The sequence below is a fragment of the Nymphalis io genome, chromosome 5, assembly GCF_905147045.1.
Source record: "Nymphalis io chromosome 5, ilAglIoxx1.1, whole genome shotgun sequence".
In the NCBI taxonomy this organism is placed as follows: Eukaryota; Metazoa; Arthropoda; class Insecta; order Lepidoptera; family Nymphalidae; genus Nymphalis; species Nymphalis io.
Window position 1 is genome coordinate 6,264,670 of NC_065892.1, and position 17,380 is coordinate 6,282,049.

Here is a 17,380-nt window from a genome sequence, read left to right on the forward strand (position 1 = left end):
ATACTCTCTCTAGGTAGTAGTAAAACAAGAAGGATGAGATACTTTTCCGGAATAATTCTTTCGCAAAAAAAAGAACAAAAAAATATTACATATGAGTAATGACAAGAACTCAATGTCAAATATATTATATTGACATTCATGCAATACTTGCTTGGCTTTGAAGTTGAAAACTGCAACTTTATTTATAAATTTATTCATTTTAAGTAATATATTTACTAATTTTAAGTTGTTCTTAGAAACATAATGAACTTTAAAGCATTATTATCACTTAAGCCTTATGTGTTCAATTTATATAACATACGAAGATTAAATTGTAATGTATCTAGTGTAACCAAAATTCACAGAGAAATTTATACAAGAATGTATCCTACGAAAGTTATCCTACCAAATGGCGCTTCAATAAACATTAGATACCACGAACCTAGACAAATTATAAAAGTAAGTATTTCTAATATTTTTATTCATAGATTGAGGAAATTAAATATTGTTAAAACTGGAAATGTAAGAACAGATGATGGAATATTCCATTCTGTTAGATTTTTCATTTTGGTTAAAGTACATATATTTGATTTAAAGTGCATACATCATATAATTTAAAGATGTATCCAGTGTTTCTTTTTGTAATGAACATAATTGCACTGTATTAACCCTTGAGCTTAAAAAAATTGTAGTGTTTGAAATACTTACAAAATAAATATACATACAAATATATTAATGACTATGGATGTTAATAGTTGAGTGGCAATGTCTAAATTCATATGCAATTGTAAATGATATTGAAATAGAATCATTGCAGTTTTAATAATAATTTTGGCTGGCTATTCTATCTTGTATCTATGGGTGCAGATAATGAGGATCTGATTGCCACACACACTTGTGCACATTATAAACAGTTAATTTTTTTTCATTAGAATTTTATTAACTTAATTATTGCGATCAAAATTGTAACACAAGTACCGTAACAGCCTGTGAATGTCCCACTGCTGGGCTAAAGGCCTCCTCTCCTCTTTTTGAGGAGAAGGTTTGGAGCTTATTCCACCACGCTGCTCCAATGCGGGTTGGTAGAATTCACATGTGGCAGAACTTCAGTGAAATTAGACACATGCAGGTTTCCTCACGATGTTTTCCTTCACCGTAAAGCACGAGATGAATTATAATCACAAATTAAGCACATGAAAATTCAGTGGTGCTTGCCCGGGTTTGAACCCACGATCATCGCTTAAGATTCACGCGTTCTTACCACAGGGCCATCTCGGCTTGTTGTAACACAAGTGTTTTGGAAATATTTGCATTTTAATCGAATGTAATATATATTACCGAACCGAAACAGCCTGTGAATGTCCCACTGCTGGGCTAAAGGCCTCCTCTCCTCATTTTGAGGAGAAGGTTTGGAGCTTATTCCACCACGCTGCTCCAATTTATAATAATTTAATAACCTCAAACAAAATGGATTACCTATTTAATTTTTTCAGTTACCTTTAGATTTAAGTACATTATCTGAAGAAGAACGAAAAATTAAGTTAGAAAAGAGGAAACCAAGAAGAAAAGTGAAAATAACGGAAACTGTTGAGGACAACTTTAATGCAAAGAAGTATTTAAAATACTTGAAAAAATAATAATTAAATTTGTTATTAATTATTAATCTCTTAGGTAATGTATTTGTAGAATTAAAAAATATATAATAAATCTTGATTTTTTTTTTTCATATTAACACTAAATGTAACAAATATATTTCTGCAACACCTGTCATTTAATTTTAAATATAATAAACCTATTTAATACTGTAAACGGCGAGTACCTTTCGCACTTGAGATTTGCAGACGATATCGTCATCGTGGCAGAAACCGTGCAGGACATGCAATATATGCTGAGCAGCCTGACTGATTCTTCTGCTCGAATTGGTCTCCGGATGAACTTGGAAAAAACCAAGATAATATTCAACGAACACGTCAGTCCGGAACCAATAGCTCTTAACGGAGTTCCTCTCGAAGTTGTTCAGGAGTATGTGTACCTTGGGCAAACTTTGCAGTTGGGTCGAAACAACTTCGAGGGGGAAGCACGAAGAAGAGTACAACTGGGCTGGGCAGCATATAGAAAACTCTGTCAAGTCTTTTCGTCACTAATACCGCAATGCTTGAAGACAAAAGTTTTCAACGAGTGTGTCTTACCGGTTATGACCTACGGAGCCGAGACGTGGACACTGACAGTGCGTTTGGTCCGCCATTTCAAGGTCGCTCAGCGAGCTATGGAGAGGGCTATGCTCGGAGTTTCTCTGAAGGATCGAATCCCAAATGTGGTGATCCGAAAGAGAACCAAGGTAATCGACATAGCCCAAAGGATTAGTAAGCTGAAGTGGCAGTGGATTGGACACATATGTCGCAGAACCGACGACCGTTGGAGTAGACGCGTTCTGGAGTGGAGACCACGCCTTAGCAAACGTAGCGTAGGACGCCCTCCAGCTAGGTGGAGAGACGATATACGCAAGGTGGCTGGCAGCGGTTGGAGATTAAGAGCTGAAAATCGAGCTCAGTGGCGTTCCATTGGAGAGACCTATGTCCAGCAGTGGACACGAAAAGGGTGATGATGATGATGATAATGAAACCTGTACCTACCTGAGTACATAATATTATTAACATAATCTTTGTTGTTCTGACTTATATTTTATTACATTCAAAAATAAGGGAACCCAGGGAATATAACAGGTTTCTTTTGAAATAGGCCTTCCCAAATAAACTATGATATAATTATTTTTAAAAAAATTATGACTTATAATAACAAGATTGGTATGGTTAAGTTTTTATAAAAAAAAATAGTATACTTTTTTTAAGTTATTTATCTGGATTACACTTTACACTGGATTATAAAAAAAATATGGTTTGTTTTGTATACTTAGAGATTTCACTTGTTTTTTAATTAGCAGCTATAATAATAACGTTGGATGTGGGCAGCGCAAGACCGGCCAACATAGACATCCTCGAGGGATCCTTGAGGCCTTTGTCCAGCAGTGGACGTATTTCGGCTGACATGAATAATAAACATTATTATTTAATTTGACTGCATAAAGGATTTTAATTTAAGTTAAAAGTTAGTTTTAAAAATATATACCACACAGACGGGAAAATTGAGCAATTTAATTAAAACTTCGTGCTGTTTGGAACACACTTGCATTTTGGAAATTATTTAAAATATGTTACCGTGGCGTATATACATATAAATTTGTTCATGTTAATTATGTAAGACTGTAAGTTTAATATTAAAATTAATACGAACCTCTTTAAAATATTTCTGAAGAGTATCTCATTTTTGATATTAAGCGATAATAATCTACATTTTTAATCTGGCAATAAGAACATTAAAAGATACTCTTCATGGCAAAAAATTGATTAATTTTAAACATTTCTTCGATCATTGCGTGGTAAAACATATTATAAGAATATTTTCTGATTGCGAATAATATAAGAAATAATTCATTCATTTCAAGACAATCTCGTTTTATTTCTGAGTTGAAAGCAAGTTCCTTCAATTAGTAAAATATGAAACTAAAAGCTACTTTTTAATGAAATTTTATGTAATATCATACTTTATTGTGCAACGCTCAAAGGCTGCAGTCTGCACAATTGTTACGGTTTTTGGTAGATATTTAAGAGTAGTAACTACATTTTCGTTAACGATTCATTTGAGTTTTACAGTTGAGGTTTGATGCTTGATAAAATAAGAACTTATGCAGAACATGTTGAATTCACTCGTTATGAAAATGTTAAATCGAGTGCTCATTACGTTATAGTCACAAGAAGTTTCACTAAGCACTTAGGGGTACAGTAGTCCAGTATACCGAAAGCGCTTATCCTAATCTGTGATATAACTATTTGGCTTAACGGCTTGACCGAAGTCAACTACTTTGACAACAGACATTGACAGCTAATCAGCAAAGGAAATTTGCACTCGACAATTTACGTTTGTATCAAGTTCTTTTTCATAATTTTATAACATTTTTAAAGATTATTTATTGAAATACGGAAGAGAGATAAGAAGTTGGCCGAAATTATTACGTACAATTTTATTTTCAGGCGAAAAATGAAAACTATTCTTGGTTAACCTTGTGACCTTACGTAAGATAATATTAATTACATAAAATGGGAAATAAAGTGTCTGCAGAAGCAATTCCTAAAAATTTTCCTGGAAATAATGGAAACCCACCACCAGAATGTCCTATGCATAAAAAAGACACAAATACGAAAAACGAAACCCCTTCGGAATGTCCTGTTCAGCATGATATAAATCCTTATAACATGGTAAAGTTTATTTATTAAACTGACATTTTAACTTTTAATCATTTAAGCTATATGAAAAAAATAGTGTTAATTATTCATCTTATATATTTTACTATAAATTTTCACCTAGATGCCACCTGCAAACCAGCAGCCAGCCCCAGATCAACCATTCACACTACCAACAAATCGTCAAGTCTCTACAATCCCTCGTGCTATGCCAGATGGTTCTACAGAATTTTGGGTGTATCCCAGTCAGCAAATGTTCTGGAATGCAATGCTTCGTAAAGGGTGGCGTTGGAAAGATGAAGATATCAAACAAAAAGATATGGAAGATATCATAAGAATACATAATGCTAACAATGAGCAAGTATGTGTGATATATAATATAAAGTAAAACCAAGTAAAGTAATAACCTGTGAATATCACACAGCTGAGCTAAGTACTCTTATCTTTTATACTTATTCCACCATGCTGTTCCATAAGTTAATGGGTAATGTGGCAGAATCTCAGTGAAATTAGGCACATGCTGGTTTCCTCATGTTGTCTTTCACTGCTAGAGCACAAGATGATGTACATGAAAATTTATATATGATAAAAGGGTTAAATTTAATATTGATTTTATCAATTTAATTTCAGGCATGGCAGGAAGTCTTGAAGTGGGAAGCATTGCATGCCAAGGAATGTGGCCATCCTAGACTTAAGAGTTTTGGAGGCAAAGCTACTCAATATAGTCCAAGAGCACAGTTTAGATCATTATTAGGGTATTTATTATTACTAAAAAGAAGTGTATTTAAAAAATCTATTAGTTTTGTATTTATTATTCAATAGTAAGCCATTTAATTTGTTTTGTTTTTTCATTTTAAAGGTATGAATTGCCATTTGATCGCCATGACTGGATTGTGGATCGCTGTGGAAAAGATGTTCGCTATGTCATTGATTATTATGATGGGGGTGAAGTTGACAACAAATTTCAATTTGCTTTACTTGATGTCAGACCAGCTATGGATTCAGTTGAGAATGTTTGGGACAGAATGAAAGTATTTTATATGAGATATCGTTATGAATTCATTGGAGAAAAAAAAGATAATAAATTGACTAATTAGTAATGAGTTTGAATAGAGTTAATTTAAATTGAGTAGATATAGTTGTACAAGGTCCTAACCTACTGACAGGTATGTTAAGATATAGATAAAAAAATTAATAACTTATGTGGGGTACTTCCGTCGACATAATTTGTCACTGCAGTAACTCTTTGTGATTTTAATTGTTTCATCATATTACATCATATTAATAATTCACAATTTATGTTAAAAAATATCTGTTGTGATATTTTGTTGTATTTAAATAAAAAAACTAGACAGCGATAAATATAAATTATTTACTTCAATGATTTATATAATTTCACGTAGAGAAGAATTTGAAAAACTTTTAGACACTTGTAGTTTATCATTTTTAGTTGATACAAAAATGTAATTAAAGACTAAAGCAGTTATGAATGAATTAAAGATTGATTCATAGATCAGAAAAATATTTCATTTCGCTAACGCAAATGTTTGGTAATCTTGCTACTGTATTCATATGAATTTCTACTGTATTTAGCTCTATATGATCATTTAAGTTATAAAAATTGTTAACTATGTTAACTTAATAAATGTTAGTACTAATACACTTTTCTTTCATTTGTAACTCCAAATAGAACCAAATATATAAAAACAGAATAATTAGTTAGAATTATTTTTAATAATTTTATTATAGAACAATTATTTTTACATTTGGTATTTAATAATGTGAACAGGCATTTAAACTTAAGTAAATATTTTAAAACATTGTTCAACTATAAAGATAAAGAATCTATATTTGCAGACAAATGCTCACCTTAAGACATTTATTAATAACAATAACTATTTGTATGTTAACTTTTAATTAAAAAAATTAAGAAGTAGAAAATCTTTAAAATTTATACACATACACTTCTTATTCAAGATTTAAAGTCTGGTGGATCTGAATAACTCCTTTACATTCATTTTTAAATATTTCTGCTTGTTGTTCAATGTATCCTTCAAAATTATTGTATGGACAGCTTGGAAGTATTTTGAATTTGGGCTTTCCTTTAGAACAATGATAAACAGAACGAAGGGTCAGAATTGGAGGTTTTTCTGGAAAATTGATACCTGAAACCAACATATTAATCATTACAAATTTTAAAGATTCTTACACAATAAAAAAGTATTGTATTAGAATAAACTCGAAATTAATTCTTCCCAGAAATATATCAAAATATAGTGTAAATATGAAATGTAGAATTTCTGTATGTTAAAATACAGAATCTTACCTATATCTATTTGTAGAATCCAATGAAAATCATTCATTTCAAATAACAGTGCTGCACTACTCGCATCATGCTCTAATATTGCTCCCTCATATTTGACAATAAGTTGAGCTAATAATTCACGTTTCAGTTTGTCATTATTAAGAAGGTCTTGAATCTACAATACAAATATTACTTGTTTTAAGTAAATATAACATTTATCTTTTTGGTTATTTTCATAAGTTGGTGGCCAACTCTTATAAATTCAGTTACTGCAATCCTTCAAAAACTAACCAAAAATTTCATAACATTTCGTTCGATGTAGATAAATTAAAGCAATTACAGATGTTTTTGTTACTGAGGCTTGTTGATATTATAAAAGTTATTAGTTTGTTACCTTGTTGTTTAAGATGTCCGTTACCATGGGAACATAATCCATTAGAACTCCTGATTGGTGCATCCTAAAATTGATATAGATATATATTACATAGAATTTATGTAAAAAAAAATATTAAATCCATATAAGGAAATGCAATATTACATAGGTAAGGATATGTTTCCTAATACTTTTGTAAGAAATGGTGATAGAATCAATTCTGCATTGGTGGAGTTAGGGTAACGAACAAGAAGAAGAGCTGTATCAATTCCTGGATTTCGATCTATCCTGAAATAATTCATTAATACTTATATTATTCACAAGTAAAAATTGACACTACATAAAAGAAACCCATAATTTGTTAAATAGATTACATTACCCGTCATTGTACAGCTCTGGTAATCTGGAAGTATTTATTTTGAGTTTAATTAAAAATTCCACAACATGACCTCCCACCCAAACTTCAACATCTTGCTCGGTTGTTAGAGCATTACCTAGCAATGCACTATATTCAAATGAAGCACGAGAACTTTCATCTTCATTTAATTTTTTTACCTAAAATTTTTTTTATTAAAACACATATCCATAACAATTGTAAATAAATATGACAAATATATGTAATAATTACCTGGTATATTTTATACATATTAATCAGTTCTGAGATTACATCACTAAGGGATTTTGGATCATTGGCATTCCATTTTGTAAGACTTGGGACACCATTTGCTAAAAATTCTTCATCAGCATTGCTCAAGAAAGTATCATCATCAAATCGGAAATCCGGTGCAAACCAAGGTACCGATGGGTCAAATATTATATCCCACTTTAATTTTTTTGAACAATAGGGTAGTACTAACCGAAACTGAGTTTCAGAACCAATAGAAGTACTACCAATTCTTTCTAAGTCCACTTTAGTTTTACACAGACCTAAAACATTATATTAAATAAATAAGGTTTCGACTACGAAATATTTATTATTTAAGAATTTTATACCTAGTTTTAAATCATGAAAAATATTTTGAATATATGGTCGAAACATCGGTGATATATCACTTATGAAGCTATAATTATCGATAGACATTTTTATAATTAAGACTTCGAACCGAACACTAAAACTTATTTTAGCACCTTAGTTTTCATAACTTAATGCAACATTAAAAATATAAAAAAGAAACATTTAAAACAGTACAATTGATTCAATTCAATATTTATTTTGACGCATTTGAGAGATTCAATTATAGAAGTTAGAACTGTCAACTATAACCAAACCAAAGAGTAAAAATATGTTCTACGAAAAAAAAACCTTACCGGATGAACATTCTCTTTGACCAATTGTTCAATTTTTTTTAGTTCATATTCATAATTAATAACCCCAAATAAATTTTAAAGTAACATTTTTTACCCGTTACAAGAATTGTTTTTTAGCTTTAACACATTATTATTGAATTATTATGGTGGGAAAGTGTAGTAAGTGCCTCTGTACTATTAATTTTAGTTGTAGGTTTGACTTTTTGTTAATTATTGCAGACTTAAATTACCGAATCACATATAGAATTTATAATATTGTATTTTATAAAAGCTAAACTTATGCTTTGAAATAAACTGAAAACTATTAACTCGTTACTTTTATTATAATTTTTTGTTTACATTTTTGCTATAAGCTTTTATACTTTGGATATTGATACCTTGTCAGGTTATGGTAGGTTGTTTAGAAAATATTTGAGAACAGCTAAACATATATATGTATATACATACATAGCCTGCTGAAATTATCTATAGTCATTTAGCAACCTCTAATATATTTTTTGATAAGTATTGTGTACACACGCAAATTTTACTTTTTATGAATTCAGTGTGCATATTCTAAAGTAAATCAATTTCAATTTAATGCGGGTTAATATCAATCGAGTCGATCTAAAAAATACTGTTTTTTAATATTAATAATAAGACATAATTTACTATGTTATAAATTCTCTTTGAACATAAATAATAATGTGTAATTTATTATTATGAAGTGTAGAGGTACCTCTATACTCCATATTATTTTTCTAAGCGTTGTCATAACTGTATCTATAGTAGGGCTGCCAATATATAGTCAAATAATCGATTCATGAAATATTCTTGTAATTATTTTTGATTCGTTTATTTGTAATCATATTAATCATATATTAATCATTGATATTTTCGATTTAATTATATAGCGGACACGCCAAAACTTAATATTTTTTTTTATCAATGTACTAGTTTCCTTGCACGGCTTCATCCACGTGTGATGGGGGACAGTTTTTATGTGCCCCTTGTACCTTTCTATAGCTCTGTCAATGTATATGTAAAGTTTCATGATGGTCGGTTGAGTAGTTAAGATGTTAAAACTTAACAAACAAAATCACTTTCGTACCTAGTTATAATACTAGTTAGCAGATTTAGGATTAATCCATGCAATCAATAATTTAATAAGCATTGTGAAAGATCCGTAATTTAAAACACATGTGAATAAATTTTTACATGATAATAATCGATTTGATACCTTAGATTTTACTTTTTTATGTTAAAAATATAATCGAGTAGTGAAATCGATATTACATTCCGCAAGTTCGCTTGAAATTTCTCATTGGAATTGTGTAAAACAAATATGAAAGATATGAATTCTATAAATAAAAATAACATTTCAGAACTAACGAAATTAGCGAGGAAATTTAATTGTTTTTATTTATCAGGTTTGTTTTTTATAGTGGTGCAATGACAATGCACACATAAATTAATCCACGCTTGTACCTTGAAAATATGTGTTTTATTGTTTAAGGACTTCATCAAGGAATATGTAAGCCGTTTTTAGTAGCTGGACACCAAGTAGGGCTTGTTCGTCCAGATATACTAAAACATCTTCAAAGATTCCCGGAGGTATATATATGCTATATTGATGTTTTATATTTATGTCTGAACATAACTTTGCGTATTCAAGAATATTTATTTCCTAGTTGCAGTAATATTTTTACTGTTAATATTAATCTTTTAAATTTAGGTATTCAGAATTACTGGTAAAGTTGTGGAACTCAATCCTGCATTCAGAGACTACCAAGAAAGAACCTCGAAAGTTGCTGGAGTATTACAAGGTTTACGTAAAGAAAATGAATTATGTGCTCTCAAGGGTTGGCGAGATGAGGTTTGTTAAGTGTTTATTCATAAGAAAAATATAGTTTTTGTTAATATTGATAATGTTCAAATTGAAACAACACTTATACTATTGTAATAAGATATCAATCTGCTTTTGTTGTATAAATGTAGTTTAGCTATTAAAAGCATTGTATATTATTTATGTAGAATTAAAATTAAGTTAATTATAAACATAATTATTTAGTGTTTCGAGGTGAGCACCCTATTCCATCACGAAAGCCTGCTGGAAATGGACAGGAGTGCAACATGTCTTTTTGGTATAAGAAACTATGGGGTCAGTGTAAATGGCTACTTGTTTCACCCAGTTAAAGGACTTTGTATCTGGTTACAGCAGAGGAGCTTTACTAAGCAGACATGGCCAGGTACATTTTAATATAATTGTTGGAATATATTTGTGAGATTGGCAACATATAGAATTGTTTTGTTGTAAAGTTTAAAGGACATATATGAAAACATGGCCATTTCTATTTGTTGGGTATTTGATCCGGGAAAGGCTTTTGGTGGATTCAACATCCAATAAAAGTTAAAATCTTTACAAGTTTAAACACAAGTAATACATATAATCTGACAGTCAGTCAGAGCTGATACTTAAAGAAGTGCATAATGTTATCAATAACTGATTGATAACTATATAAGCTTAATTTAAAATTTTTAAAAGATTTTGACCATTTGTTTTAATTATTAGTTTTCAATTTAAGGAAAGTGGGATTGTTTTGTTAGTGGTGGATTGGCAGTGGGCTATGGAATTCTGGAAACTTGTGTAAAAGAAGTTGCAGAGGAAGCGTCTGTTGTGGGTGAGTTAGTAAAAAAGTTGGTGCCAGCTGGTTGTGTTAGGTAAGTAAACATAATTTTTTTTATAATGTTGTTCTTTCTACTTTGAATAGTAAGATTATCGATTTGTAAAATTTATAGATATATTTCTTATGAGAAACATGATTTAATAATATTGTCTAATTTTTTATATATTATTTTAAAGAATCTCATGATATTCATACAAAAATTTCAGCTTCTACTTTGAAAGTGAAAGAGGGTTGTTTCCTAATACGGAATATGTGTATGATCTTGAGCTTCCATTGGATTTTGTCCCAAAAAATGCAGATGGTGAAGTAGAAACATTTGAACTTTTGACTGCAGAAGAATGTGTGCAAAGAGCTCTTTCCCCTCATTTTAAAACCACAAGTGCTCCAGTTCTAATGGACTTCCTTATAAGAAGGGGATATATAAATCCTGAGAATGGTAGGTGTTTTGAATTAAATTAACATTGTTTCTATAAATTCATTTTCTACATTTCATAAGTTAGTTGTCCTGGACATAGTGACATAAAGTTGTTGCTTACAAATGGCAACTATATCATGGCAACCTTTCAAGTGGTTGAATTCCATGAAACAAAAATAAGCTAATGGTCATAATGCAGTTTATCAAGGCAGAATTGCAGGACAAAGAAATAATCGAACCTATTGGATAATTTTTACACTGTTTGTTTTTTGTTAGTCCATAAAAAGAAATTCGTCACTATCAAAATGCCATATTCGTCTTGTGGTTTTTGTTGTGCCATATCATTCCCATAGTTCCAAATTAATCGTAATAGTACTGACAAGAAACATATTGGAGTTTGTGTATTTTAACATGTGGAGTCAGGGCACATTGCCAGTTGACTTTCAAAATTGAAGTCTTTTTTTCTTTCAGAACCGAACTACAGATACATTGTGGAATTACTTCATGTACCATTGCAGACAATCTACAACTGGCCCCATTCTGATATTTCATCTAATGGTGATGTACAGAATTTAGAGTGTTAATCAGTTTATAGCTGTTTACCTAGTTGGATTTGATTGTATTATTTAAATTTGTTTGAAAATTTATTAGAATGAAATATTTATTGGTACTTTTATATTTACCTCGTCTTAGACATTTCCAAGGTATTTTTATGAATAAAATTTTCATTGATAAATGGCCTAACTTATAACTAATATTAGGTGTTACGATTGTATTCTTTCGAATGTAAGGTAAATAAAGACCAAGTCCTGATAATTTCGTAGTCTTGTTGGAAATTATTAGATGCCGCGATAGTTTAGCTAGGAATGTTTTAATTTCTGTGATACTTTACCAGTGTGGTATAAGGTATTTGTATGTAATTTTAGTTGGATTCATTACCTCTTAGAACTGTTTGCCGATTTATCATTTATATTTCTTAAAAACAAATATAAAAGTAATCCCAGTGGATATTTAATAACCTTAAAATAATGTCATGTGAATCCATAATCTAGTCATGCAATTATGGACAAATTACACTGGGATATATTATAATGGATGGATGGATAAATTGGACTGGTTACATTTATTTTATTAAGTGTTTTTGGTGTCTATTATTAAATTTCTACACGAAATATTGTCCAATATTCCATCAGTCAATCCTAAGTCCGGCTACATGCTAAAGTATCACCTCGCGCTTGCTTATACATTACTATCGTCTCGTTGATGATATAAAGATTTGTTTGTAAAGTAATTATGTAGCCGAACTGTTGAATCTTTTAAAACAAATGATTAAATATTCGACAAACTTGATCCTGTTTCATGGTTATTTTGCAACGATTACTTTTAAAAATATATAGTATTGTCATCGTCATGCCATTTGTATAACAAAACGAGGAATTTTAATTTTATTAATTGTATTGTATTAATCAGACAGGTTGATTTATATTTCACTTTGATCATGTCGATTTGCCTAGTATATTTTATAATGTATTATAGATATAGTCGTGTAGTATAATAATATTTGATATGCTAGTGGTATCTAAATAACGTCAACAATTTTATACATTTCTATCGAGTAATGTTTTTGACGAAAGACTAACTATATTATTATACCACGAAGATTATCTTGATTTATTAATTAATGTAATCGTTTATATTTACTTCATATAGGTAAATAGATTTTCCTAAGGGATGAAATAAAATTATTAAAAATAATTGTTTTAACTTTTTATTATCCCTAATGTCATAAGTAAAACTGCTAGTTACGTATAAGAAGTTTATTCAAATAGTGACCTGATTACTTATAAAAGAGGTTTTGAGTACCAACATACTCATTAAGTTGTTTATATCAATACACTCTTAACAACAGTAACATATTTGTCTCAATCATGATATGAACCAAACTCAACAAAACAAGCAATGACTAAGTCATCATATAAAGCAAGTGTTATTTTTTATACAAATTATACATGCTGTATTGTAAAACACTGTGATAATTAAAACAATTGCTTTATCACTATTTAGTGATATGGTATATTTAAGTATGTCAAAAAATATCTATAAAATATAATTAATAAGAACATAAATCAAAATATGTTAATAATCATCACCACGAGATACAACCTCTTTGCATGTAGGTCTCAATAGGATGGTGTGTTCAAACTGGGCAGTGTAGCAGCCCTTTATATCACACAGAGGTGGATAGGCATTAACCACCCCCTTGTCGCACAAGTCTTTAAGCGCCATTGCGTAGCGCGAAGCACCAGCGCGTTCCAGCCATCTCTTGCAGAATGCAAGGGTGCCAAAATTTTTATTTATTAAGTTGAGGAGTTGTTTCGAAGACTGCAATCTGTACACAATACACAAAATTTCATAAGTTTTGTAATGTTAAAATGTGTTTCATTAAAATCAACATTATTGATAATATTTTTTTTAAACCAGTATTTACAATATTACCTTAAAGGCACATATTGTTGGTCAAAGTTTTTCATGTAATGTGAGCAATCCATATCATCATGCACTTGACCACGTCCAGTAGAGCCAAATGTTTCAATTGCATAGAACTCATTTTCTTCCATCCTTGTTGTTTCACCACCCTTCACTATTGGTACAGTTTTACCCGCATGGATACCTACAATAGAATGAAATGTATTAATAATTTGATATTATTGTTAAAATTTAAAACTTTGTACATACAATATATTTTTATTAAATCCTATAATTTAAAATGAAAAATTTCAATAAAAATATATTATGCATAGATCATAACTATGTTCTGTTGAACTTAGTCATATTAATTATATTCAGATTAAATCAAATAAAATCTGTATTTCATTTAATCTTTCGTAGAATAATCATAATTTAGTTGTTGATAGAGTTATTTGTTGCAACCTTTATATTTAAGAACTTACGATATGGCCCTATTGAATGGCCATTAAGATTGCGGATAGGTTTCACTTGGTACATATTTCCATCTAATTCAACTTCATGTGATTCCATCACCTGTAAATAATAATTAAGCGATTACTAACTAGTGAATGAACTTTATAGTGTTATTAAGTTAATAAATATTTGCGACTCCTACCTCTTGAACAGCAGCACCAACATCACACAATCTGACATCAACTCCAGAAGCCTTGATTCCTACCTCAGTAGCTTCCTGGACACCCTTTACCAATGGATCATAGCGTGGATTGAAATGCAAAGTAAATGCACAATCAATTATATGTCCATTGATATGTGTACCAAAATCTATTTTGACAACATCATCATACTCAAGGACAGTATTGTCTCCTAAAATGTATGTGTAATTATTTAATCACATATGAAACATACCTAATTTCATTGATAAAATTAGCATTTGATATATATTTTTATTTTTCTATCTTAATGGGGTATTTGCTACCATTCCATGCAGCCATGATTTTACGGTCGGTATTTTTATAGTATATTTTATTTAATAAATAATTCTTATATAAATACAAGTATATATAGTATCAATACTATTATTACTTTTTCGGTTTCAACTCTATCCCAGTTTGTTAACAATTTTTTTTTTCTTATTATTTAATGAATTATTCATGTTTCTTATAAAACCTTGAAAATTACATATCCACATGACTAGTCAATTTAATAATATTATATTTAAATATTAACCTGTGTTTGGTGTATAATGAGCAGCACAATGGTTACGACTACAACCAGTAGGAAAAGCCAGTCCAGCTTTAAGACCATCTTCTCCAATAAGACATCTTGCAGTAGATTCTAGCTCTTCACAGATTTGTATCATGGTCATGCCTGGTTTAATCCAGTCACGCATGTGTTTTCGAGTCTAAAATGTGAATATGAATATTAGAAAACCACCATTTGTCTAAAATAAAAAAAATGTAATTGATTGATTAAGCACTTGTCTATGAGCTTCAGCAGCCTGTCTTATTTCTTGATAGATGTAATTGTGCATTCTGTCTAATGCTCTTTTCTCTTCGCTTGAAAAGCGGTCCTTAGCAGTTCTTTCATCAATACCCTCTGCTGGCCCATGGTCCATTATCTGGCCCTCAGGAAAGTTTCCTGAAGCAAGTGTAAGATTATATCATTGTTAATAATTTAGTTTGAAAATAAGTCTATTTATAACTATATATGTAGCGGTAGTTTTCAAGTACAAATTTCATATAAGTATATACTTAATTGTTGTTTGGTGATTTATTTTCATAAAAATAATGAAAGTAAATTACTTACCATCTGGGAAAAGTTCAGCAATTGGAATTGATGGAGGATCTGTTTGTACTTTGCTTGAGGTTTTAGCACTTTTATTTTTCTTTTTCTTCTTTTTTTTCTCTTCTCCTTCACCTGCATTTTCTTCTACAGAAAGCGTTTCAGGTTTTTCTGATACTGTAGTTTCATTATCAACAGCTATATTATCGGTTCCCGCTAAAAATAAACTTCCTTCAATTTCTAACCTCAACATTTTATAAATAGTAAAAACCTACGGATAGTTTAATGTTAAAGGTAAGATAAGGTCAAACAGTTTACCACATTTTATGTTTTATTAATAAGTAAACCTAACCTGTCTTCTTCTTCTTCTTTTTCTTTTTTTTCTTCTTAGCGGGATCTTTGGCTTCGGTTTCTTCTACACCATCCAATTCCTCCTCTTCCTCCTCATTTTCTATCACTTTAGTTAGTTCCTCAACCGCCTTAACATCAGCCATTATGTTATGCTATAACTTTACAAAAATAATTCTTTGTATTACCTATAACATGCATGCGAATTGTAAAGAATTTTTTTATTTGCGCAATCGAGTTATTAGCTTTGAAATGTTGCTGTTGATTCTAGCATTTTGACTTTGTGTCAAATACATTCAATAATAAATTATTATTTTTATATAACAAAAAAATAAAATAATAAAATTGCCAATGTATTAAGTAAATTACTTTAATTAGAAATAACTTAAATTAAAAATAGTAATAGAAAAACCAAATCGTTTATTTGACGTGACGTGTGTAGTTATTCGAACTAAAACTGAGTAAAAAATAAGTGTTAATTCATTAAATCATATAGCTACTACTTTATTCATACTCTAGAAGAGTTCAAATAATTAAAAAATATTGTAACAAATAAACCTCAACATCTAATAATGATTTCTTAACGGATGCAGCCATTAACCATAAAAATAATATAAAATATTTGTAAATTTGGACCTCATCAATTTATATATTTCACTGATATAAAACTTGTACATTTGCATTGAGCTTAATAAATTGAGTAACAACACATTATTACAACCTACTTTCTTATACCTAGAAAAACTTTAAAACTATTCTTCTTAAAACTACTCGAATAGTGTAAATTATCTTTTTGTAAAAATATAATAATAATAATAATAATGTCCTCCAGACCGATTTCGGCCACGGCGGCCAATCTCAAGAGAGATTAGCCAACTACGTAGGAGATATTATAGTGCACAAGTGTGTGCGCAAACACAGGTGCACTCTCTATTCCCTAACTCTCATAATCCGATGGGATGGCAATCCGACACGACCGGAAAGAGTTCGGACCAACGGCTTTACGTACTTTCCGAAGTACTCCGGGCTGCTACTGCTTTTTTCGAAAATATACTTACTGAATTATGCATTTTACAGAGAGCTTTTTTTTAAAAGACGAAACGACTTTCATGTTGCATTGAATACAGTGCAAATATCGATATATAACGGAAATGAATTTGACTTGTCCCATCGACAGAGCTTTCAATTGGTTTAATATGTGAAGTAACAGAGACAAAAGAACATAAGTTGATAGGTACCATAAATACAATGTCTGAGTTTGTACTTCAAACCAAAGTTATAGTAAGTGGTAACAGTCTGTAAATGTCGCACTACTGGGTTAAGGCATCTCATTTTGACGAGGGGATTTAGAACTTATTCAACCACAGATTCCACAGAAGTGCAGATTTTCATTCGGAACATGCAGGTTTTCTCACGAAGTTTTCCTTCACCACCGAG

The 17,380-nt window shown here is 30.3% G+C and overlaps 5 protein-coding genes across 6 annotated transcripts; 3 read left to right on the top strand and 2 right to left on the bottom strand.

The window, feature by feature from the left end:
• The first annotated feature begins 132 nt into the window (after nucleotides 1–132).
• Nucleotides 133–1,686, top strand: LOC126768580 (39S ribosomal protein L55, mitochondrial). The gene is made up of 2 exons (XM_050486773.1): nucleotides 133–438; nucleotides 1,473–1,686. Exons 1-2 carry the CDS (start codon nucleotides 244–246, stop codon nucleotides 1,614–1,616), a joined length of 339 nt encoding a protein of 112 aa, XP_050342730.1. The 5' UTR covers nucleotides 133–243; the 3' UTR covers nucleotides 1,617–1,686.
• A 2,125-nt stretch (nucleotides 1,687–3,811) lies between these two features.
• LOC126768561 (holocytochrome c-type synthase) lies at nucleotides 3,812–5,705 on the top strand. Of its 2 annotated transcripts, XM_050486747.1 has the most exons (5): nucleotides 3,812–3,954; nucleotides 4,068–4,292; nucleotides 4,402–4,638; nucleotides 4,908–5,032; nucleotides 5,137–5,705. In XM_050486747.1, exons 2-5 carry the CDS (start codon nucleotides 4,134–4,136, stop codon nucleotides 5,372–5,374), a joined length of 759 nt encoding a protein of 252 aa, XP_050342704.1. In that variant the 5' UTR covers nucleotides 3,812–3,954; nucleotides 4,068–4,133; the 3' UTR covers nucleotides 5,375–5,705. The 2 variants fall into 2 exon arrangements, with proteins under 2 accessions (XP_050342704.1, XP_050342705.1); XM_050486748.1 differs by lacking the exon at nucleotides 3,812–3,954 and having other exon boundaries at nucleotides 3,961–4,292.
• Nucleotides 5,706–5,992: 287 nt separating this feature from the next.
• Nucleotides 5,993–8,176, bottom strand: LOC126768529 (BRISC and BRCA1-A complex member 2-like). The gene is made up of 7 exons (XM_050486704.1): nucleotides 7,949–8,176; nucleotides 7,584–7,882; nucleotides 7,335–7,510; nucleotides 7,121–7,243; nucleotides 6,977–7,040; nucleotides 6,604–6,757; nucleotides 5,993–6,442 (listed from the first exon to the last, which is right to left on the bottom strand). Exons 1-7 carry the CDS (start codon nucleotides 8,034–8,036, stop codon nucleotides 6,246–6,248), a joined length of 1,101 nt encoding a protein of 366 aa, XP_050342661.1. The 5' UTR covers nucleotides 8,037–8,176; the 3' UTR covers nucleotides 5,993–6,245.
• A 1,346-nt stretch (nucleotides 8,177–9,522) lies between these two features.
• On the top strand, nucleotides 9,523–13,099 carry LOC126768539 (uncharacterized). The gene is made up of 7 exons (XM_050486714.1): nucleotides 9,523–9,672; nucleotides 9,759–9,856; nucleotides 9,978–10,118; nucleotides 10,314–10,491; nucleotides 10,828–10,963; nucleotides 11,136–11,365; nucleotides 11,816–13,099. Exons 1-7 carry the CDS (start codon nucleotides 9,588–9,590, stop codon nucleotides 11,926–11,928), a joined length of 981 nt encoding a protein of 326 aa, XP_050342671.1. The 5' UTR covers nucleotides 9,523–9,587; the 3' UTR covers nucleotides 11,929–13,099.
• Nucleotides 13,100–13,146: 47 nt separating this feature from the next.
• Nucleotides 13,147–16,184, bottom strand: LOC126768512 (methionine aminopeptidase 2). The gene is made up of 8 exons (XM_050486672.1): nucleotides 15,948–16,184; nucleotides 15,620–15,811; nucleotides 15,291–15,451; nucleotides 15,041–15,215; nucleotides 14,469–14,677; nucleotides 14,296–14,386; nucleotides 13,841–14,015; nucleotides 13,147–13,733 (listed from the first exon to the last, which is right to left on the bottom strand). Exons 1-8 carry the CDS (start codon nucleotides 16,087–16,089, stop codon nucleotides 13,481–13,483), a joined length of 1,398 nt encoding a protein of 465 aa, XP_050342629.1. The 5' UTR covers nucleotides 16,090–16,184; the 3' UTR covers nucleotides 13,147–13,480.
• Nucleotides 16,185–17,380: the final 1,196 nt, after the last annotated feature.

Coding starts and splice junctions, on each gene's coding strand:
- LOC126768580 (XM_050486773.1), top strand. CDS start 244: ATGAACTTTAAAGCATTATTATCACTTAAGCCTTATGTGTTCAATTTA. Junction 439..1,472: donor AACCTAGACAAATTATAAAA/GTAAGTATTTCT, acceptor TAATTTTTTCAG/TTACCTTTAGATTTAAGTAC.
- LOC126768561 (XM_050486747.1), top strand. CDS start 4,134: ATGGGAAATAAAGTGTCTGCAGAAGCAATTCCTAAAAATTTTCCTGGA. Junction 4,293..4,401: donor ATATAAATCCTTATAACATG/GTAAAGTTTATT, acceptor ATTTTCACCTAG/ATGCCACCTGCAAACCAGCA. Junction 4,639..4,907: donor ATAATGCTAACAATGAGCAA/GTATGTGTGATA, acceptor ATTTAATTTCAG/GCATGGCAGGAAGTCTTGAA.
- LOC126768529 (XM_050486704.1), bottom strand. CDS start 8,036: ATGTCTATCGATAATTATAGCTTCATAAGTGATATATCACCGATGTTT. Junction 7,883..7,948: donor TTTTCATGATTTAAAACTAG/GTATAAAATTCT, acceptor ATAATGTTTTAG/GTCTGTGTAAAACTAAAGTG. Junction 6,443..6,603: donor GATTCTACAAATAGATATAG/GTAAGATTCTGT, acceptor TGTTGGTTTCAG/GTATCAATTTTCCAGAAAAA.
- LOC126768539 (XM_050486714.1), top strand. CDS start 9,588: ATGAAAGATATGAATTCTATAAATAAAAATAACATTTCAGAACTAACG. Junction 10,492..10,827: donor TACTAAGCAGACATGGCCAG/GTACATTTTAAT, acceptor TTTCAATTTAAG/GAAAGTGGGATTGTTTTGTT. Junction 11,366..11,815: donor ATATATAAATCCTGAGAATG/GTAGGTGTTTTG, acceptor TTTTTCTTTCAG/AACCGAACTACAGATACATT.
- LOC126768512 (XM_050486672.1), bottom strand. CDS start 16,089: ATGGCTGATGTTAAGGCGGTTGAGGAACTAACTAAAGTGATAGAAAAT. Junction 15,452..15,619: donor TGCTGAACTTTTCCCAGATG/GTAAGTAATTTA, acceptor CACTTGCTTCAG/GAAACTTTCCTGAGGGCCAG. Junction 13,734..13,840: donor CAACAATATGTGCCTTTAAG/GTAATATTGTAA, acceptor TATTGTGTACAG/ATTGCAGTCTTCGAAACAAC.